Consider the following 23,667-nt stretch of genomic DNA (forward strand, 5'->3'; position numbering starts at 1 on the left):
TTCAGTAGACCCTAAAAAGCTTGTGTCCCTATGCTCCTCTCGCTGAAGCTGCAGAGAGCCTTTGAGAGGAAGAAAGAGGCAACTGGACAAAGCAGACAAGGGGGAACACTGGTGGAAAGGAAGGGATAAATGTCCCTTGTGAATCAAAGATTGCTTGTAAAAAGACAGCTTAGCTCCTGGCCCGGAAACCACGTAGCTAAACATGTCTTTCATGTAGCAAAGGGATTGCTGAGCAGATAACCCCCGTCAAGTATCGAATCTTTCTGTGCCGCCATCATTCGGAGAAAAGAAGGGGGGGAAAAATCTGGCAGCATGAATGCAGACAGCAGCACAAAGAGTTGACTGAACAATTATTAGGTCTCACCAGGCTTGACTGGTTTGTGTGCACATGGGAAATTCTTTAGCACATGGCAATTAAACACGGGCGGGTTGGGAAGGGCCTTCAACATGACCCAATTTTGACATCAAGCGGTGGCAAGCAGCGCCGTGATGATGTTTTGGTGACTTTTGCGTAACTTGTTTTACAAGCTATTTGCCTCTGCCATGGGAAAACTCAACAACAACAAGTGTTCGCCACAGACGCACACAGCCGAGCACTTTTTCCCCCTCAGCTTTGTTTTATGGGTACTTTAGTGGTTGACTGTGGAAAAACCACACGTTGTAATGGAAAGGCGTTTATGTTATAGATATGCACAGGTACGCGCTGTGTATTGTTGCACGTGAGTTTTTATTTGTTCCTGAAGTTTTCTGAGAGTTAGACAGTTAGTGCAGTCCAAATATTTGACACTTTTCTTTTTCACACAAACTCCAGACATCCTTTTCCTCTTTAGAGGCACTTTATTAGTCTCCACCCTCCAGAAATCTAAGCTAAAAGTAATAATGCACTCATTGTATTTATTAGATTTAAATTTATTTCAGTCCATGTGACACATCTCAAAGTCTGCCATCAGATATGGTGAGGTATTAGCAACCTTAGTGCGAATGAGAACTTGTTTCCTCACTCTTCTCCATGTTGACTTTGGCCAACACATGCTAATCTGAGAACAGGCCAGAGGGGAGTAGTCTACCTGGGGTAGAGTGTCAGGAGAACGATACAGCACGAGAGAGAGGTATATAATTTTTTCCTCCTTCTACGAGTTCTCACACCGGCCTTTGCACTTGCAAGATGTTGTTTTTCACCCTGAGCATCTCAGTCAGCTTCCAAGCTCGCATGTGCCCACAAATAATGTTACTTGCTATTAAAAATGACTGAATGTGCACAGCCTGTGCAGAGATCGCATTTATTCAGCAGAGCCTGCCACCATAACATCAGAGCCGCGGGGCAAATGTGCAACCTAAAACGATGCCGTATGGCCTCTGTCAGCACTGTACTCTGCTTCACGTGACACTTCTCAGAGGTACTGCAGCTTCATATCCAACTCACTGATTTTGGTCTTGCTTTGCCACTGCTCATAGAAATGCAATCCGTATAGAGCGTTAAGGGTGGTGAAGAGTTTTCATCCAATTTTGTATATTAGGAAGTCTCAGAGGACTTTGCTGAATAGACAATATGATACTCTCCTTTTACCTTTACCTTTAATATCCACCTCAGTGGAGAATTAAATATGAAATAATAAAGAATTTTCAGTGATTTCTTTTAATTTAGCAGCACGGTCTCAAACTGCAACTGGATCCGGCGCTGGCAAAATGTAGATTTATGGGTTTGACATTCACAAGAGTACACCGGCTCCTGTGGGACTCAGTGTTTCTTTGGTTTAAATCTTGAGTTCCACTGAGTTATGTCGTGTTATTCCCTGTTCTCACTCAGATGAAACCTACACCCTCATATTACTGAGCCCTGACATTTGGGGTAATGCAGATGCTTTGCCAGCTCCTGCCAACTGACCTCCACCTCAAAAAAAAAGTACCTCCCAGTTCATAGGTGGGATAGCCAACAGCGCATGACTAACTGCTTTAAGAAAACAAGTATATGATCAAGTCTATGTTACACTGGGGATCCGCGAAACCCACACATGTGAAAGACTTTCCCTCTCATTTGTTATGCTACATGAAAGTCTGTGGGAGCTGACAGCAAACGCATGCTGGTGCTGAACGAGTCATTAGCGTGTCAGTATGTTTACGAAATGCTCCGTATAACTTAAATTCAGATTGCACATGCATTTGGATAAGTCATCTTATCTCTGGTACCAAATCCCACAGCACAACATACTAGCGTTACGCTCCATTTAATCAGCCGAAACGAGCTTTCTGCTAATTCCTGTTTCTTCTCCGTTATTTTTTTCTTTTATTTATCCCCCCACCACCACCACCACCACCATAGCTATTAAAATGTTTCACAGTAACAGCGCAGGTGGGAAGCATGCTGGGAAGGTAATTTGTTTGAAGTTCAAGGGCAAAGAGGTGATGGGTCCTTTCACATCTTTACCATTTTTAACAGTGAGACACTATCTCTACCTGAAGCACCTCAGATCAGTCAAGCTGACACCTGGTAAATCTCCTGTGAAGGGAAAGTCTTCAAAAGGCTTTATTTGTTTTGTTCAGACTCACAGTGGAGATAACCTTGACAACACACTGCTAACTGAATTATGACCATAAAGTGGATATATATGATTTTTTTGTATATAAAAAGGACTCGTCAACCATCACTGTGACTGAGTCTTACTCTGCTCAAGCATCAAAGCTATAAACATGACATTTATGAAACAGCGCTCAAAGCAGCGAGAACACTCGGAGGTGCACTTACGAAACAGTAAATATTTACAATTCACAGAAAAGGAGGAAAAATGACATCAATTAAACAACTGCAAATCTGTAACAGAAGCATAAGATTGAACTTTGAGTAAACGTTGACGCACAGCGGAACATTTAAGTATGATATTCTGCAGGAGTGCACTTCTCGACAGGTTCATGGCACAAATATGCATTCAAGTTTTAGAATATGTTGACGTTATACAGTGGACTCTGTGGCTGAATTGCCATGCAACTGCCATGGCAGGCGGTAAGTTCAAGCCAACATACAGACAAAGTCAAGTCTTGGTGAAGAGTTAATTTTGGGTTGCTGCACCGGTACGAGAAACTCATGAGAACTGGAGATGCTTCAGATAGCAGCAGGGCTCATGGGAAGTGGCTCATTAACCTGGATCCCGACAAAGCTCGGCATGACGTCACGATGGCTGATAGAGTCTGAAAAGCTGGATTTGATTTAAAGCATTACACCCGAGGCATCGCTGTTGCTTTCTTCTTGAAGCAAATTCTTCATTTTAAAAAAGTTCAAAGTGTGGGCACACTTTAGAAAAACTCATAGAACAAGTAATCTAGTTAATATCACAAACGCGGTAATGTCTATAATAATAAAACCGACATTAATACATGCAAACATGTAAACATTAGAAAACAGTTAAAGTGCAACTTGACAGGCTTTTTGTAAAAACGCATCAGCTTGATGTTACAGTGGGCACAAATGAACTTTATACTTTCATGTTTACAAGTGAGACGTATAAAATATGCACGAGGTATTCTGCTTTACAATCTCATAACATTTCCACTCAGTGGGGCGGATTCATTAAAACCTAACAAAAACAACTGTACGCATGCACTGAAGCAACCCATCAACCTCAGAGTGAACAGCATGAAACCAGATGAATGGCATATTCAGCGGAGATAATCATCAACAGTGTGCACCAGAGCAAAGAGAGTGCTACTCTTACCTTTAAATTGGTGGACAGATTTAAAAACATTATGACTTTTATACATGTACACTGTAACACATATGTTTAAAGGCACCATTATGCAGTTGTTTGCCTCGTGCCACCTATCGTTATTACAGGAAGCCAATGACAGAGCCCCGGTGGCCTAATGGATAAGGCACTGGCCTCCTAAGCCAGGGATTGTGGGTTCGAGTCCCATCTGGGGTGATGATTCAGTCCTTTATTTCTCACATCCCCTCACCATTTAAACTGGTTGAAATTAAGCACAGTCTTCTAAACTATATGGTCATCAACAGTATTCAGATAGGCTGTGGTGTTTGGATGAAGCTCAGCAAAAGCCTGAACTTGATACAAATCAGCATGGACTCATGTTTTTATGTTGTTCAAGCCAAATTCAGAGCCAAATATTACAACAGAAATTGAGACTCATCAGACCAGGACACCAAGACAATCTTCTATTGTTAAATATGACAATAGAAGATTGTAAGTCTATGCAAAGTGTAGCCCAGGTTTGGACTGGGCTATACTCAACATGTCAAATCCTGTCAAGATTTGAAATGTTAAGAGGTACTTTTTATTCTCCTTACTGCTAAGAATTCTTTAAGTTCCTGTTGCTTTTCTATCAACCCAAAGCAGTCTGGCTTTTCTCTCCAGACTTGTAATGTCACTGAGAAGGGCTTTTTGTCCAGAGAACAACCACTCACTGGATATTTTCTCTTTTTGAGATCGTTCTCTGAAGTGAACCAAATCACCTTTCTTGCCCCTTCCTCGGTTTTAACTTCAGTAGGTCATCTTGACCATGTCTAAAGTACATCACTAAAAGCACTGAATTGTATATAGCTTGTCTTGTCTTTCGTCCTGTCTCCTTCCCTTCACCCCCAAGCAGTCATGGCAGATGGCCGCCCTTCCCTGAGCCTGGGTCAGTTGGTGGTTTCTTCCTGTTGAAAGGGACTTTTCCTCATCACTTTCGCCAAGTGCTTGCTCACAGGGCGTCGTCTGATTGGTGGGGATTTCTCTGTATTATTGTAGGCTCTTTACCTTACAGTATAAAGTACCTCGAGGTGACTGTTGTTGTGATCACTACATTTGTGATTCCAAAATATAATATAGTTTGATAATGATTATTTTCCATGATATAGTAATAAACCAGCTAGTAGAAGTACGAACCCACATTTGTTCTTTTGCAATATGTTTTGCAGCCTTTCACAATGTGTCAAAATACCTGCTCCTGCTGATTTCTGACTGTGTGAGGGACTGGTTCAACAAATAAAATTATTTCATGAATGCATCACTCTGTCTTTACCCTTGTAAGCAATTCCTAATATTACACATAACCTGACAGCAAGTTTTCAAAGTATTAAAAAGCTTGTAAGGTTTTCAAAGTGGCTGACAGAAGAAAAGCAATTAGATGGGCACTTATTATATTTATGTCTTCAACTTCTGAATTTAGTCCCTCCATTTAAGACTAAAAATGAGGCCTATTTTAAGGCCACCACGCAGCATTAATGCCGTTTATCAAGCTGTCAGAAATTACCATTTAACGAGGCGTCTAGCCTGCTTGAACTGTATCGTATGACCAGCCAATTAAATTAAAGTGCACAGGGTTGTCTGTCTACTGCTGGGTTTTCCAAGCCTTAACTGTGGCTTACACAGCTGTTTCTACCCTCTTCTTCATCAGATAGAAGGGGAGGGGCTCTCTCGAAGCAATACCGTCTGAGCAGACGACGAAGCGACTTTCTGCGTATCGATTCACCTTCGCTGACATTGATGCAGTACACGCATGTACGTTCACAGGTAGGCTAAATCTGGCAAGCTGCCGCGTGGGGCACCGTACTGTTTGTTGTTATTTCACTGCGTGTTCTAGATTAATTGCATGCTAAAGGGCGGGAAAAGTCATCATAAATATTGTGGAAAAATAGTATTACATAAGCTGTAATTAGAAAACCGCATTCCACGCTGTTTTTAACATCACAGTTGACAGAGATTAAGAATGAATGGCCTCGTTTCATTTTATTCCACGCTTTCTTCCTTTCTTAATTGAGAAAGGACACATAATAACATAAAAATATTTCCCAGCGCCGATCGCCAAGCTACAAAGGCTCTGTGGTGGCATGTTTCTGTGATACTGTTGTCTCCATATTTGTACTCCGAGGGGGGTGATATCAGCATATTCTGCTGTCCAGTTGTGTTCACAGATGTGCAATAGCACATAAGTGAGTGCAAAAGGGCTGGAATAATTGCTCAGTGTTTTTATTACCCTCCCCGATCTACAGCATGACTCATTTTTTACTTCACATTTAGCAGAGAAGTAAGAGCCGCCAGACAGTACGCAAGTCCTCTGTTTACTGGTTGTCATCAAGGACGCCAAGAGGATTTGATGCGGGACATTATGATATCTTAAAATGAACCTAGAAGAAGAGGCAGTAAAAATAAACATTAAGAAACACCCAGAAAAGGTGTATCAGCCCATTGGACGGGAAACACAACAGTCTGATCCAACCGACTGCTTGGCGTACCCTGTGGGGAGTCTGGGAGCATGCATCATTTGGCCAGCCGCTGGGCAAACCCAGCTTGCCTCCATCACTTTTTCCACTTTGACAAATTGCCTGATTCCCCGCTGTCTTTGAATAGCTTGAGGGACTGCCTGCTTGTTTGTGCTGAAACTACATGGTTTAAAAATTGATGAGCGGGCGTTTCAAATTATTAGCGCTAATAAATGTTTACAACCACTGTAAATAATTGAACTTGAAATATACAAAAAACCCTGGAAATAAAAGTCCTCCTCAAGTGTTCTCTACATCTCTTGAATGTTTGAGCCTCTCTGTACACAGTAATGCATGTTCAGTGTGCAAAAGAAAAACTCTTTATGTAATACCTTTATGCTACTGAGAAGAAAAAAGACAAATGAATGAAAAATAGAAAAATACAGCGATTATTTGTAGTCAAGTGTTAGAGATAAACTCATCAATCTCTCCACCTGAGGAAAGAAACTGCTCCGAAATCTAGTGTTACATCAGGGAATACTTCTATTGATCGCCAGATATGAGCACTGGGAACAAGCTGTGGTTGGGGTAGGTATTATCTTATTGGCTTCCCTTTGGGCTCTGCAGCTCATCGATATCGCAGTTTACCGAGTGCCAGTAATATTCTGGGCAGCTTTAATGACCCACCGCAGAACCTTCGGGTCTTGAGCCATTTCCATCCCATACTTTGCTCCTCTGGAAAGAGGAACACGACACAGGAATTAAGCATTCTGAGTTTTCCTTAATGAGTTCAGAGCTTGCGTTATTAGGATGGAGATGCACGATGGTGACAGATTCACTTTGACACCGGAACTAAAACTCTTTGCCTACTCTACTTCAGCTCCTCCGATGCAAACAGAGGTATGTGTCTTTGGCTTCTTTTTCCAAAAGTAATGTGTCAAGGCATCCTTTCGAAAGACACGGAGTGAGTGAGTGACTGATTGGGCGAATGAGACTCATCTTAAAACGTGCTGTGAGTGCTCACGTTGAGTAGAAAGGTACTATACGTCCAGCCCATCTGAGTACTGTTGGTGTTAGGTTGATTTCTGAGCACTTAAAGATTGCTGACCTTCGATCACTGTTTGTCTCAGTGTCACCAGCTCTTCTACTGATAGAAAGCTTCTCTGTGGTCACCTACAATCTGAATCAGGATTTGCCATTTTTGGAGCTGTGGAAGTGATCATTACATGGAAAAGCTCAAGCTGCAATCAGACTGTGGACTTAAGTAAATGATGCATATAAACAAAACATGGGGCTCAGCAAAGGCCATCCATGTATTGTTTCTAGAAAAGCCCATAAATAGCAAGTAGACTATATCAACAATAGTTTGCATGACATCCACACACTAGCAAAACTATCGCTTTCTGCTGTGGCACACCAGCCTGTTTTATTTGCAGTGACTATTCTTATTAGGCTGATAAAATACAGAGCAGCGGCATCTGTGACTTTCACCCGCCATCCTCCATGCCTGCGAGGCCTGACAGGCCTGGGGCACAAAGCCACAGGCAAGGAAGGCAGGTGCAGGAGCATGTGGGGATCGCCTCGGGGGTTCCTAGTTTTCTTCTGTCTGGAGCCCAGAATTTCCATGAAAGCTGGCATCATCAAGCTACGGTATACTGATTTGAATTTGATGACAGACACTGGAAAGCCATTCTTACAGTGAAAAGAAATTAAACATGTACTCGTTCAGACAATTGGGTTAGACTGAAATCTAAATCAGAGAGCATGATGCTGAGAAACACTAGCAACATGGTTACCAGCCAATTAATGTAATATTACAGTAATGTCACTGTAATAGTTATTCACGCGCATGTACCACCAGCAACGCTTCACAAATGGCAAACAATGACTACTTTAGACGCTTCCCCAGGAGAGGCATTGAAAGGGTATCACATCTGTCTGAATACTAGCAGGTCAGGGATGAGTATGCAGGCTCATGAAGAAGGAGACTTCAGTAGTTTTCAGAGGGAGCACAACTTCAACTTTCAATCTAGTGTCAGAGGGCACCCAGTGCTACGAGGCAGAGGGTTTATAAGTCGTCTTTTGTGGATGATTTGCCACCCTGCTCTCACATAAGCCTGCCGGATCCTGGGAGAGGGAGCATCAAGGCAGACCAACAGCAGTGATTTCACACTGGAGGTTACAGGGCAATGTGAGCAGAGGCTGTGTTAGCATGCATCACGACCACCAAGAAGAACATGCGGACATCCGGTTAATCGGCTGGAGCGTAGCATGACGTTTTATAATCATCTTTGCAGAATCTTTTTTGCTCCTACATTTTGATCTAAAAAAAACAAAAAACACAAACTGTGAGGACTAACTTCCCAAATTAGGAACAAGAACGAGCATTTGAGCACATGCACGCAGGGCGAGAAGCCTTAACGAAAGGCATAAAGCCACACTGCTCTAAGGGTGCTCCACCTTTAATAATTTGGATCTCATTGTTCAGCGTTGTGCTTTGATAATGCCAAAAACGTGCCAAAGAAGAAAGCATGTCAAAAAATTAAATAAAAGGAGACAATTCTTTTATTAAGTGGTTGGGTGTGCCACAGGCTTTCAAAGTTCTGGTGATGGAAACCTCTTCATTTCCAAGTAGTAAGTGTACAAGCAGCCAAGACAGGATCTCCATGCTTCCTGCTTTATTCCACACAAAATGACGACTGAGGATCACCGCCAGGAAATGTTTCGAGGACACATGAGACGAACCATTAGGCAAGAGCATTTGGATTCTGGTCCATTCCTTTGGCCCCGTTCTCCCAGCCTGAGGTGCTTGAATCTCCAGCAGAGTGCTGTTGACATCGCTCATAGAAAGATCATGTGATCTGCTCTCCATTATGAGCGTCCCCTCAGCTTAATGTATAGTTAAAAAGAGAAAAGTGCGTCACCCTTTCAAAGCCCTGCAGTCAGTTCCAGTGCATTCAACAGAGCGACTTCACCATGTCCAGTAAAAACTGTTGTGTCAAATAAAGAAACCATGTGTTCCCTGCCATTTATAACCAGCCTTGTGTAAATTTAGAAAATTAAGGTAAAAGTACCACTTGTGATGATTCATCCCGATAAATCACGTCATGTCAATTTATTGGGAATGATGTGGAGTCGGAGGTGAATGAGTCAGGCTTTTCATGCATAAAATGACCCCGGCAAGATGTTATTCACTATCTGGAGTCCACTGTTCTTTTTATGGCGATATACTTATATGCAATTGAACAGCGATCAAAATCATAATTGCCTGTTCACCTTTGCCTCCGGGCAAAGTTTCCTGGGCTCCAACATTGTCTCCGACCTCACGTGGTCGCAAAAATAGCCTAACCGGACTCACTTAACCAGAAGCAGCTGGCCTCAGTGACTACCTGGAAGTCTGCTTAGCTTTACCTATCACTCAGTGATTACATGGCTATTAGTGCACCTCCCACCACCAAACCACACAGAGGGCTTAATTCAAAAGCTGTCAGTGATTAATTACCAGTTGCCTCTACTGAGGTGAGGATATCTGAGGGGATTGGCATGACTGTAACTGTATCAGGCCAGAGGGATTACACACTTGGCGAGCCAGAAAGGGAGACTGGAAACCAGCGTGGCCACAAAGAGTTGAAAAGGAGCGATTGGGTGGAGAAAGTTGGGACTGGTTTGAAATGTGTGTATTTTCGCTCTTGGTAAAGAAATCAGATCAAGTCAGGAGATGACAAGGATGAAAGGAAAAAAGCTGCATGTGCTTATGATTGTATTTTGCAATCTAAAAGACAGAACATCCAGCTGATGTGGCCCCCTGCTGCCCTTCTGCACTTGACAAGCACTACTGGGTATTTTTTTGGGGGGGAGAACAAAGTCCCACACATTACAAGTAATATGTTCCTGTTTTCTCAAGAGTGCTTCAGCCAGTGTTTTGCTGCCAGGCTTTTTGAAGTGTTAACATCAAGAAATGCTGCAGAGTGGGGAAAGGGGGCTGTGCGGGGAATTAGGCGTATGGGTGAGTAAACAGGAGAAAGCACAAACCACCAGTGCTTGCTGACGGCACATTTTATTATGGTCCCATTAAACAACAGGCCCTGTTTGGAATGCAGATCCCAGGGAAGGAGAAGGTACACGCACATTTTAAAAAAACAAGAAGAAGGGAAACAGCCCGCGAATGCTGAAACAATTATTATAAAGGGACTCGCTTCAGTGTAGAGCACGGTGTGGGTGCGACTGGAGACATTCTCACATCATGATGGTTTCACAGGTTTGATTTACTCCTTAATTGTAACGGAGGGTGTAAAATACGTTTTCAGACAATGTGAAGCTCAGGATAACTGACTGTTGTTCAAAGTGAGTAATTTGGCTCTGCAGTTTCTTTGCTGGGCTCCCCACCACACACTAAACTCACACTAAAATTCAATCCATATGTTTTAATTCACGCTGTGTACCTTCTTGTCAAAACCTGGCACTCACACACACACTTACTCTGTCTGCTGGCTATTTTGTCAGACATACGTGGGCTATTTGGAGATCTGGTAAGCTTACGTTTTACCACTCTACACTCCAAATATATATTTTTTCGCTATTCTTCATCCCTGATCAACCTGAACCTTTTTCCCTGTAACATTTTTCCCCTCTCGTTTTTCTGTCTCTAATGTAATTTTCGGTCTCCTTAATGGCGTGAAAAGGCTCGCCCTGCTCCTCACTGGGTAAGTGAAAAAAACCATAGGAGAGCGTGGCAGTCTCCATTTCTGTGTCTTACTGAGCTATTAATCTATCCTGCAGTCCATGCTAGGTTAGCTTTCTGTGGGTTTAGTTAGTTTCTATCCGGATCATTTAACAGCATATGCTAAACCCACCTGTTTGTTCCTTTACACATGGATGCCGACCTCATCTGACGGCTTGATTGAGGTGTCTTAGCTTGCTGGCTTTGTCATATAAGACAAAATTGTGATTTTTCACAGGGAGCAAATGTGTCTGCACGCGATGTAGTGGGAGGTGGATGGATTATTAATATTAAATTTCATGCCATTCCATCCAAGAAGTGTTAACACGCTGGTTGAGGAAGGGGAAAAGTCTAGCAATCAGCAGGAGTCATCCTCTGTGGGCCGTAAATGTCAGAGTGAAACGTCCTTCTGGTTGAGATATTTCAGCCTGCACCAAAGAGATGGACCGACTGACAGGAACTGCCACCCCAGGAGACACATCTCTAGCTCAACTACAGACTGTGCCAGTTTGCAGGGAAAAGTTAGCCCGTGTCAGAATGGTGTTTTTCCCTCAGAAAGTAATAACTGAGTAATAACACAAAGCGATACCCCCCCTCGCTGTTAAGATGACAAACAGCATCGGCAAACCCATCACTTTTTTTCCCGCCAGGAGTGACATCAGCATGAATAAAACACAGTAGAAGTTCACAACCAACTTTCTCAGATAAAGACGGCGAAAAACTTCCCATGATTCAGGAACAACCTATAAAATATCCCCAAGCTATGGACCATTGCTCTGTCTGTGTAACCACTCCATCTTCTTTGACAGCAATAAAGTGAAGACTGTGAAAAGCACATTACGGTCCTCCCCTCAAAGAGAGAGAGGGAGAAAAAAAAGACCTCATCTGAGCCACAGGCTGTCTCCTACACAGAGGAGAGGCTAGATATTGAGTGAGCCCATTCAGAATTCATAGAGTATAAAGTTATTTGCCTGGAAAGAGCACGCTCCAAAGCACTAACAAAGTATTACTGAAAGTTGCGTGCGTAATACGCTTACACTGCGTGAGCGTTTGGATTTTTAAACTACGCTGCAGATTCTTCAAAGTACACTGATGATATATGTGTTTTGTATGAAATCATAGTTCAAAAAAATAAATGGGGGTTGGGGAGGGGGGGATAAGAGACCACAACTAGCTGCCAGCTTCCAGGATCAAGCTCGGAGCCGTCTTGGTTTTTAGCGTCGTCTCGCTTCATTTGATGTGAAATGTTTGCATTGTTTTATTCTCTGCCCCTTTACAGAACTGTGGAGGGAGAAAATAAATAGCAAACATATGACAGGGATTGAGAACAGAGAGCCGCCTGATTGTGAGTGTCTCATTATGGTTAATACTCGCAGTACTTCTGGCTCATTAATTCAGGCATGCCCACTCTGCAGATGAGACATTTGCAGTTGATAGAGCACTTGTGAAAACTGAAGATTAAGGATCTTTCGTTTGGGATTATCACTCGCACTAGTCTCGTTTCTTCTTGTGCCCGTGTCTGATTATGGTATATAAACATATTTTTTATTGCGTTGCTGTTCATATTTGGCAGGGTGAAGGAAAAAGAAAAAAACAGGGGAGGTCAGGGGTTGAGGGTCAACAACAAAGCACTTTCTTTGGTTGGGATTCAACACCTTAATTTCAGACCTGCAGCGCAGATGTTTGCCAATACCCGAGAATTTTCCATGAAACCTTCCAAGCACCACTATGCACTGTGACTTTTTCCAGAAAGGTCACCTACAGTATGTTCACACTTACTGTGTAACATTCCCAGCTGGAGTTGACTGAGGCTGATCCCCTCTTCATCAAACTTTAAAAAGTTGTGAAAACATGTCAGCGTCCCGCAGCATGCCGTCTACCTAGTGGTTCAGCAGTGTGCCAGGAAGGAACGCAAAGGTTCACGTGTGGTTCACTGAGAGCATGGAAATGTTACTAGAGTGCTTTGCAGTAACATGCTATTAGACAGGCCATACAGCGTACTTCATTCTGACATCAAGGAGCAATTCATCCCATCTGTCGGATAACCATTAAGGAGCCGGGATGCTTGCTGGTGACCTTTTGAACGCATTACTCGAGGTGCTCATATTGATATTTGGCACATGTATGAAAAAGCATGTAAAGGTAATTTTAAAAAAGCCTTAAGAAATCCGCAGGATGTTACTTACTTGTAAAGAACATAACTCCACAATGTCAGCACTTTCAGGAGCCGAGAAAACACAGCCCTGTTTTCGGCTTTATGACGAAGCAGTTTTCAGATGATGGATGGACTTTAACTGGGTCGTTTAGCCTAAAATGCTAAAATGCATAACTTTTGGGCAAAGACTGAATCCTTCACTTTATCTGAGAATCAGTTGAAATAGACACATTTTATTTATCACTGACAGTATATAGCCCTTATCTGACACCCTGTTATCTCTGTATATGTCTGGACATGGAGATGTGACATTATTGTAGCTGTTGAAAAAACAGAACTGGTGCCTGAGTCATTAGCTGAATGTGGGCTTAACAATCAGACTTTTAGCTTTAATTCAAGGGGATGAACAAAAACGTTGCATTAATTGTTACAAAATTGCAGCAATTTTTACGCACCGTCCCTCGTTTTCAGGGACTCGTGAGCTATTTTAAGGGCAGGTGTGAGAGATTTTTTGTAATTTTCAACCCCTCAAAGTCCCCGATGCACCATCTGGATTTCACCTTATCGGCTAATGTTGTATTTTTTATCTGTTTTCTGTCGGTGCTATTTTATAATTTCTATCTTTTCTTCTTCTTCTTCTTTTTTTTACTGCAGTGAAACTGGAGCTGTCAATCACACATTCAAGAGCAGGACTGGCTGTTTTTATTTTTTATTAATTTCTTCTTTTTTTTTTTCCCTGAAGGCTAACCTACACTGATGCACAATAGTGGCTTGGCAAACATTTAGAAGTAAACCAAAACCCCACAAGTTCAAATCCAGAACATTCCCCTCGACTCCCCCCCCCCCCCCCACTTACGATGCACTGGCAACCCAACCTCGGCTCAGTCCTAAAATGACCAGAATGCTGCGCTACACTGGAGGAATAAATGTTTCCATCTACTGGTTAGAAATGTGAATTTCAGCCTCTCCCACTTCTCCTCCATGTGAACAAGGGAGCAGGCAACATCACAAGTCGGACAATCTCTCAGCACCTCTATGTATAGACGGCTGTTAAATGCCTTTCTTTCTGTTAGGTGCATTGAGCGCTCAGCTGTCCGCATCCTTCACAGGAGACCTCCCCTGAACTATCAGCACTGTCACATTTCATCAGATTCAATGAAATCAACTACAAACATGCAAACAAACAAAAACCTGTCCCTGAAAAGCTTCCATTCATTCTCACACCAGCCTGTGCTCGGAGTCAAACCCGCTTTAAAAGCCAGTACCTCACACTCCCACATGCAACCCCGCGCCCGCACCGCACTGGAAAAGTAGTTTCCTTTACCTGGAGGGCAGTTGCATTCAGGTGATGTTTGTCTGGCTGTCCGAATCTTGACGAAATTCTCATAGGAGCGCTGAAAGGTGAAAGAAAAGCATCATTTTTCATTCATTCGCCCTTTGAGTGAACCACAGTCCATTTACGCGCAAGTGAAGGGCTCAACAACAAAGTGCCGGAGAGCCGAGCGCATAAGCCAATCTTACCTGAGAGAGCAGCTCGTCCACTCTTTCCTCTATCAGTGAATTGAAATCCTCCACGGAGTAGCCAGGGGCACGGGTGAAGGTGTGCTCGCCTTTGGCACTCTCCAAATCCACAACTCGGTTCTTGATGTCAGCTCCGCTAATGCTCAGGAAAATGCAGAAGGCGACGGACGCCACGGAGCAAAACGAGGAGAAGACGTTCAGCGCAGTCGTGCGGCAGTAGTGTCGCTTCTGCCGGGGCGACAGTTCTTTCTCCATTTTTTCCATGCACTTAGATGCTCCTCTCGCCACTGCGTTCTCCATTTAACTAACAACTCCACGCGCTGCTGAGAGCAAACCGCATCTGGCGCGGAGTCACCAATTTATGGCACTCTGCTCTGTGTGAGTGAGTGAGCGAGCGTGCGTGCGCCTGCAACGCTGCGTTCACGTACGGTGACTTTGTGGTGACAGCGACAGATGGATGAGTGGAGCGCCGCTCAAGCTCCAGCCGAGTGAAGTCAACCTGCGTGACGGCGTGCCGCTGCTGCTCCTGCAAACTTGTTGCACGGAGCTTTGCAAAGTGGTCTGCAGAGGAAACCGCTCTTATGCACTCAACAGTAGAGAGGGAGAGCGTGGAAGCGGGAGGCAGTGCGCACGCAGAGGACACAGCATTAAGACTGAAGCCTTTCCGTGGCGCAGGCATGCTCCCCCCCCTCACGAAGGCAACAACACGCCTCCAACGTGTCCCACTGATTAACATAATTTATTGGCTCACTCCTTTTGGGCTATTTCAGCCCAGGGGGGTACAGTTGCCATTAGCTTGTTGATGAGAAGTGATGATCAGTAAGGACAAGGACACATTTAGCCACATTTTTTAAAATTCATTTGAAACTTTTTGCAAAAATAGCCCACATGATTACTTGAGTTAAACGGACCGTGTGCAGGATTCAGCGGCCTCACCCTCCATCGTCAAGCTGGTGGCCACTACAAATTCTAAATGTCCACTCTGGTCCAACACTGCAAACTGTGGGTGGAAGAGCACGCACTCCCTATAGAAATATGAAGGGACCATTCTAAAATGAGAGAAAATGACACTTTGGGGTGATTATACAGTAGTAAAAACATAATTATGTATATTCCATTGCAACAGTGTCTCCCAAATCCTACACAATGGACCTTCAAATCAGCAGTGGGCATGGTTTTTTTTTTCTTTTTCCAGAGGAAACTGCTATTGTGACTTAGATGAAGTAAGCAAAGTGCCATGCACTGCACAACCGAATCAATATGTGGTCACAGGTTACAGTAACAGTATGCATTCTTTTTTGATTTTGTGACATCCGCCTGCCTAGAGTGAGCAAATTATTGGTTTGGACCATTTGTGGGCTTCAACAGAACAAACATGAATGAGGTCTGCTCAGGACTGAACTATGTTTGGGATAAATGCTGCATTCGGCTCTAAGACAATGTTACATAAATAATCAATGTGAACGGGGGCGACAGAACAATAAAAATATACAGTAGCTCAATGCACTGATCTCTGCATTTAGCTATTGGATGCAAGCAACTGACCCACAAAACTGTATTTGTATCAAATATTCATACGGCTCATAAGAAAATATGAGCAGAATTAAAGGTTTTAAAAATGAAATATCTACATCGCAGATGGTTTCAGACTTCCTCACCACCCCTGTGCACTTGTTTTTTCAGTTTCATTGCTGTGCTAAAAAAAAATACATCAAAGTAACAGATGGATTTCACTAACTGCTTTACTGCTTCCTATTTTTCTTTTGATTTCATGGTAACATCATTGTCATAAATCTTTTTTTAAACCACAATAAACAAAAAAAAAAAATGAAACCCCAGCCTATCCACAGACACACCCCTGCCAGACTGTGCTTGGTTAGGTCACAATTACAAAAATCATAGAAGCTAGCCTGTAAGTACGTCTAATAATGTGACAATGGGCCTCTTTGTTCAGGCATCATTAAGTAACTTGACAAACTTGCAGCAATATTAGGTAAACAATCAAACAAGTCATTCATTTTTAGAGTCAGTGCATAGCCACATGAATTCATTGTTTTGAGACCCCTAATGTCATCTATGTTCTTCCTTCAAAGAGCAAACTCTCCTCACATAAAGTTATGTGAAAAACAAACTTTAAAAAATGAACTCAAGTCTCACTTCTTCCAAAAATTTAAGAAGGTAAGTAGTAGTAGTAGTGCTACGTTTGGCCATAGTGCACTGCATGTTCGACAAAACCCAAACACAGCATATCAGCACAATCACCTCAAACCAACTATCAAGCACGCTGGTGGAGGGGTGATGATTTGGGCTTGTTTTGCAGTCACAGTGACTCCCAAGCAGCGCAGGTCTACAACAGAACGACTAAAAAAGAAACAAATCAAGGTGTTACGATCGTCCAGTCAAAGTCTAGATTTCAACCTGACTGAAATACTGTGGTAGGAGATTAAGAGAGCTGTGAAAGGACAGGATGAATGCCCGCAGAGGTCAATGAAGTGAAGCTGATAAAGTCAAACAGAAATCTGTTACTTCAAGTTATTGCAGCGAAAGGTGGTTTTACAAGCTATTGAAACATTAAGTGTATTTCGTTTTTCACAGGACTTGATTTGGGTTAATAGCCCTCAGTTGGGGAATAAAAGGCAACAAAGTCCAATAACAGAATGACTATATAGTATCTCGTGACCCCACTGTCTACTCCACATCTGGACTGTTTGAGTCCTTCAATTTTGCTAAGGTGTTAATCAACATTTTGATAATTCTCGCACTCTGCATCAACTCTAATCCACATCCAGTAACAATGTAATGCATCTACTGGGCTATGGTAACACCATCTGGCTTACTTGTGCTGTATTCATCAATGCAAGAGCTCCCCTTATTATGCATCACGTGCAGAAAGACTGACATGCAGAGTGCTGTTAGTTTGAATGAACAGCTGAACTGTCGGTCTTTTTCATTTAATGATGTTTCCTGATTTTGTTCATGAGAACATATACAGCTCAACATTAAATAAAAGGCACGCCACTCACAGTGGAGGATAAGTGCACCAATTTCCTCCCATGAACATCAAATCTATTTCTCCACATGCCTCACACGTTTCAAGATGCCGAAATTAATTCTGAGTAATACTGAATAGAGAATTATTTTTCTCATTTGCAGTCAGAAATCCTTAATGGCAGAAGACTTCAAATATCCATAAACCTCCCCATCCTCCTGACTCCTTATTCCGAGGCTCTTCTTTACAGCTCTCTTGCATTTTAATGCAGCTCCACTCCAAGTCAGTCAGAATGAAGGAAACGCGCAGAGTCCACAGGCACAGCTGCAGATGTCCGAGTTATCGGTGCAGATCTGACACGGTTTTCTGTATTTATGTTCCAACACTAATCAAGGATTTTCTGCAGTAGTTTGTTTTCTGAAGTGGCGCTTGACCCCGCACAATCAGCACTCGAATCTCTGGCTTGTAACCTGAAACTAAAACTACTGGAGATCTGTATCTTTTAGATCAAAAAGTTATTGTCAAAATCTGCCTCAAGAGAAAGAAAACACGTCATTTTTGGAGAGTGATTGTATTTTTATTTTTTTTAATTGCTCTCACTGTTTTTGTGGAGTCAGTAACCAATTAGAAAACTCTGAAATCATCAGGTGACAACAAAAGTGGAAAACTGGATTTGCTGTTTTGTTGCATGATGTAACGCTTCATCCGAGCACAAAATCCAGGAGTTTTTTCGTCCGTGGTAAATACTCACATGGTCTTACAGTCAAGCTTAGTATGTTCATTCAGGTGAAGCCTCCTCAACTGCTTAAGTCTCCCTACTCTGCTCTTAGCTTTGTAGCACAAAATCGCCACTTTAGAATCAGCAGATGAGGTCCCGTGTCCTCGTGCAATTCCCAATCTCATCCCGAGCGAAAGTCTAATCAGCCAGAGCTGGGAGAAATGACACCTGTGCATTAGGGATAGAGCCCATTTTTATAGATGGGCAGTCTGTCAGCAGCTTGTATTTCATCCAATTTACTGACTAATGTGTATTGACTTAAAAGGCACTTTGCACAGGAATTCATTAAGTTAGCCAGCCTGTTAGGCTGATAGTGTCCAATTAAATAAATACAAGGCTCTTCTGATGCTGTGAGTTCATTAAATCGTCTTTTTTTTGTTCTGATGCTACTCCCAGGCTCAGTACTGGAGGTGTTTATAGTACAGATCTTTGCACCTTATATGAAACTGTTGGGTGGTCTTCTCTGGAGTTTTTGAACTATGAGACTCTTATTTGGAAAGAGTCATTTTACATAACTTCTATGCAAAGTGGTTGGTTATATCAAACACCAGCCCAGTGATTGATGATCATGCCAAGTTCCTCAAGTCTGACTGAATGTAAAACACTGCTTTCAGTTTCTATGCTCAATTATCATACACAAGTTAGCTTCTGTCTGAACTTGTTTTACATGAGTCCTTTCTCTAATCTTTATCTTGTATCTTTTATTGTGTTTTTTTTTTTTACTGTGTATCTTTAGACCACGCCAAACATCAAATTAAACATCAGCGTAAATGAAGTTTCACTGTGTACCCACATGTTCACCTGCTCCTTCACCAATATCTAATCAGCCAGTCACATGGCAGCAACTCAGTACAAGTAGACACATAGACAGGGTTAAGATGACCCGCTGAAGTTCAGCTGAATTTTAGTGACTTTGAATGTGCCATTGTTGGTGGTGAGTGTTTCAGAATGTGCTTTGAGCTGACAAGAAGACAACAGAAACTCAAATAAGCAATCGTTACAACCAAGGTACGCGGAAGAGCATCTCTGAGTGCACAATGTGTCAAAACATGAAGCAGATGGGTGCTGCTGTCAGCAAGCCAGATGGGACTCAAAACCATAATATTTGAGAAGAAACAGAGGCTACAATTTGCACAAGTTTACCAAAATTGGACAACAGAAGACTGGAAAAATAGTGCTGGTCTCATGGGTATATATATATATATATATATATATATATATATATATATATATTCATTCTTTTTGTTTATGCGCTCATCGTATCTAGCACCAAACTGAAACAAGTAGTTTTACTTGGTCCTGTGACTCTGGAGAAAGAAGAGCAGGTCACTTATGTAATTGTAAGGTTGATGTTTTGATCTCTGGCTACTGTTGTCTGTATGTCAAAGTATCCTTGGGCAAGATATTGAACCCTGGGTTGCTCTCAGATGCATCCACTAGTGTCCGAATGTTAGATAGAAAGCACTAGAAAAAGGTACATGAATGAGTCATGTTCTAAAAAGCGCTATGAGTAAAAGAGTAGAAAAGGTGTCATATAAGCACTAATCCATTTACCATTTAGAGTTTTTATTACGGATGAACTAATTTATTTGATTCTTGGTGTCAAGAAAGACTAAGAAGTGAAGTAAATTGTGAGTCATGGGTCTTTTTTTTAATGTGCGGGCGCCATCTAGTGAGGGATCATAGCATTACACCAGATCTGACGAATTCAAGACCTAATTGTTAAGACTTGTGCTCAGGACCATACACTCTGTGGATAGGTCACACGGGGAGGTCACGGTTTGTTTCAGACCACTCCAACTTATATGTAGTTGTTGGTGCACGTGTACATGCTTTTATGCTTTTTAGGGCAGGGTGTGGGAGGGAGTGGGGAGAAAGAAATGCCCTCAAAGCAGTTACAAAGTGACAGATGGGAGTCCGCGTGACGTTGCAAAAAGAAATCCACGGGTGACATGCACACAGCGCTTCGAGCAAAGGTTTCGAGTCTCGCTGCACGCGCGCATCTTCACAGCATGCGTCCTCGCCATGACAACCGGCCCGCATCACACACGAATCCACCGATGTTTATTTTTAGCCGCGAGCCACTCTCGTTCAGCACACGTCCCATGTTCACGCCGTCAATTATTCATATGTTTTAGGCCTGCAGCGACCACAGAGCGGGACTGCCACAAGTCGGAGCTGCGGGATGCCGAGAACCAGCCAGGGTGCAGAAATGCACCTGAAAACTGCCAGACAGCAGACCAACGAGCAGCCAGCTGCGCAGATAAAGTGAGCTCAGTTGTGTGTGTATGCGTGTGTGTGTGTGCGCGCGTGTGTGCGTGAGAGAGAGAGAGAGAGATATTTTCTTTCGTTGGAAACTCAGCAGTTTTATGCGAAAGCGGAAAGAGCTAGCTTGTTTCTGCGTGTGTTTTTTCAAATTTCACTGAATTTTAATGGAATGTGCTGGCGTGCAGATACACGGACACGAAGCATTTGTAGTTAGTTGTGTGTCACCAAAAGAGGTGTGAGCAGACTTTATGCTATAGGATACACTCTTTTCAGTTAAAAATGCTATGAGGGATTTGGACTGGCGGTGCTAACTCCACCGCTGAAACCCTAAAAAAAAAAAACCCCCAAAAAACCCGTTATTTTGCTTTTTTGAAATTAAAGTTGAGTTAAACTACATTTAAATACAAATCTTTAATTATCTGAACCTTGATATCATTGCTGTGCCATACCGCAGATTTTTGTATCAATTCAATACAAAAGTACATACAGGGCAAGTATTACCTATACCATTACCGATATTTTTTAAAAAGGCACATTATGTTGGATTATGTGATTTATAACATTAAAAGTCATAAATTTGCAAAATCTGAACACATTTTAATGACTACTAAATCACTGATTTTTACTTAAAAGATCATTGTTATTCTTATCATTTCAGTGTTTCATCTATTTAGAAACCGCTTTTGTTTTTTGTTTGTTTTTAAAGACTTGAGGTGTAAATGGGTTTGTCTCTAAATCACTTTTGATTAATTTCTGTTGTTTAAATGTGCTATAGGCTATAAGTAAAATAGATGTAGCAGCCAATACAAAAAGGCTCAGACATTTTTCTTAGTGTATGTTTAAGGTCTATTTTTGCTGCATACTGAACTTAGAGGATAGAAAAGTACTGATCTGTCACATTAGTATTGATCCAATACCAATATCAACACTGGTATCAATACTATCGATATTAAGATTGATCTACCCACCTCTACTTGATGCAGGCTGTGAAAAAAAAAAAAAAAAAACTCAAAACATTTTGCAGCCCCTCTCCCTTTAAGCCATTTTCTGATTGGCAGCCTCCGTAACCAGAAGGTCTGAACAGCAGGTGGGTGGAGGTGCTGTGCTCACAGCCTGAGTTATGTGCCTGTGATGGCTATATTAGGATTATTTTTGTCACTGACACTACAGAGCCAAGAATAAAGAAAAAAGGGCATGAAAGTGGGCGTTTAGAGCAGCAAGCATCCTAAACTGATGCCTCACAAGGATTATTTTGTGTTACCATTATTTGAAACTAATGCATGAAAGGCAAAAATAGATCCCCTTTAAAGTGATGATGCACTCCATAAACTTTCCAGGAAGCACTCTCTGAAACCCCAAACAAAGACCTCCATGACCACAGAGTACCAGGAGAGGTTCCTTCCTCCCGCCTGTTATGTAGCAATCGTGACAACAGCAACAAAGAAGATCCCTTACCATCCGCTGAAGGGGACAAGTCATGAGGTTACCTCTTTGAGGTATTTTCTTTTCCCTTTATAATGTCATTAGATTTTAGTTAGCTGAGGAAAGAGATATTTCAGTTTTGGACAGTGGGATAAACCTGGCTGGCGCTCTGCCCACGTGCATACAGCAACTGATGGATGCTTTCTCAGCTAAATAAGACTGAACTGGCCATGACAACATTTCAGTGCACAAAAAAACAAAGACTACTGTGTAATCTTTGCTCTGAAATCAGCTGATTAATGGTAATAGGAAAACAAGTTGTTGGTGTGGCATCTTTCTCGTTTTCTATCATTCATGAAGTAAAAATGTGTTGGTCTGCTCATCGTATGTCGTGTGTTTCAGATCATTTTACATTCAGCAAAAATGGATAAAAAAGCCACCAAAGGTCCCACAGCCACCAGAGCCAGACTACAGACGATGCAAAGGCCCACTCAGTCCTGCAAACCAGACACCATCCAGGACTGACTACCAGAGCGCCTATCAAAGTAAGCAACTTCAAGAATATTACTGTGAGATATCAAGGAATATGGCAAAATTTGCATCCTGAGTTAAATCCGCTTTGTTTTTTCCACTCAGATGATTTTAAACATTGGGAGGGCAGCAAGCACCAGCCAATCATCCTGAAAGGCGGTTTGACAGTCAAGCATGGATTAGGCAACATGCTTGCACTGGCGAAGGAACCAGAACACATTGCAAACACCACCACCTATAAATCGGATTACATCCCCCACCCAACAAACCCCAGACCATTCAAACTGAAGCACTCTAACCAAAGCAGCAAGGACTTCCCGCTGGAGCCGAGACTGGCCTTCAAGCCAAAGCAGGCTTGGTCTACACACCAAGACCTTGACAAAGGCAGTGATTGTTTTGAGAGGTTCAACAGTTGTTCCCTTGAAACCAAGTTTCAGGGCCACACCAAAGATTTCTCTTCACCAGGAGACCACAGCATTCACTGCCAGGTAAAAAACCTGCCAGCCCTTGAGATAAATGACGTCCACCGCCATGCAGCGAGTACCGTGACGGACGACTACAGAGTCTGGCATTCGCCGCAAAGCTTCACCACTGTGAGAACCACCATGTCAGTGGGCAAACCTAAATCTCCTGACGACAGCAAAGCCAGCCCAAAGACTTTGAGACAACACCCCAAAATACACAAGGCCTCAGCCTGTAATTCCTCCAGAGGTGCCACACAGAAACCACAGAGTCCTACAGACACTGAAGTGCTTTCTAGCTTCGAATGCTCCACAGAGAACGGAGAATCCAAGATGTACTGGTACAGAAATTTGGGCCGAGGAGGGACTTCGCCTGATGGCGACAGCTGTATAGACCATAGCAACCAAATAATCAGCTGCATGGTTTCTGACAGAAACTAAGGTGGCTGATAAGGTGTGGTCTCGCCACATTATTACCTCAGGTAGTTTCTACTTCTACAGCAATAAAAAAAGAAAAAAAAAAGCCATGAATGGGGAGATTGTGTAACATCAGCTATTTTTATACTTGTAAGCGTCTCAATTTCACTCTTATGTAATCTTGAAAGTGAGAGGCACTTAATGGGAAACAGGTT

The 23,667-nt window shown here is 42.5% G+C and overlaps 2 protein-coding genes and 1 non-coding gene across 4 annotated transcripts in view; 2 read left to right on the top strand and 1 right to left on the bottom strand.

The window, feature by feature from the left end:
- LOC143416740 (collagen alpha-1(XXV) chain-like) overlaps positions 1 to 15,225 on the bottom strand; it is an 84,801-nt gene extending 69,576 nt beyond the window's left edge. The window contains exons 1-2 of the mRNA XM_076882243.1: positions 14,587 to 15,225; positions 14,390 to 14,459 (exon numbers count right to left, since the gene is read on the bottom strand). Coding sequence (XP_076738358.1) covers positions 14,390 to 14,459; positions 14,587 to 14,886 — 370 coding nt within the window. The 5' untranslated portion in view covers positions 14,887 to 15,225. The remainder of the gene's footprint in view (positions 1 to 14,389; positions 14,460 to 14,586) is intronic.
- trnar-ccu (transfer RNA arginine (anticodon CCU)) lies at positions 3,842 to 3,914 on the top strand. The gene has a single exon. It is a non-coding gene; the product is annotated as a tRNA-Arg (tRNA).
- A 5,131-nt stretch (positions 15,226 to 20,356) lies between the features above and the next one.
- Positions 20,357 to 23,566, top strand: LOC101471574 (uncharacterized). 2 transcript variants are annotated; one of them, XM_004554389.6, is made up of 4 exons: positions 20,357 to 20,621; positions 21,959 to 22,117; positions 22,446 to 22,588; positions 22,680 to 23,566. In XM_004554389.6, exons 1-4 carry the CDS (start codon positions 20,539 to 20,541, stop codon positions 23,474 to 23,476), a joined length of 1,182 nt encoding a protein of 393 aa, XP_004554446.3. In that variant the 5' UTR covers positions 20,357 to 20,538; the 3' UTR covers positions 23,477 to 23,566. The 2 variants fall into 2 exon arrangements, with proteins under 2 accessions (XP_004554446.3, XP_004554447.3); XM_004554390.6 differs by lacking the exon at positions 21,959 to 22,117.
- Positions 23,567 to 23,667: the final 101 nt, after the last annotated feature.

Source organism: Maylandia zebra, linkage group LG3 (genome assembly GCF_041146795.1).
Source record: "Maylandia zebra isolate NMK-2024a linkage group LG3, Mzebra_GT3a, whole genome shotgun sequence".
Taxonomy (NCBI): domain Eukaryota; kingdom Metazoa; phylum Chordata; class Actinopteri; order Cichliformes; family Cichlidae; genus Maylandia; species Maylandia zebra.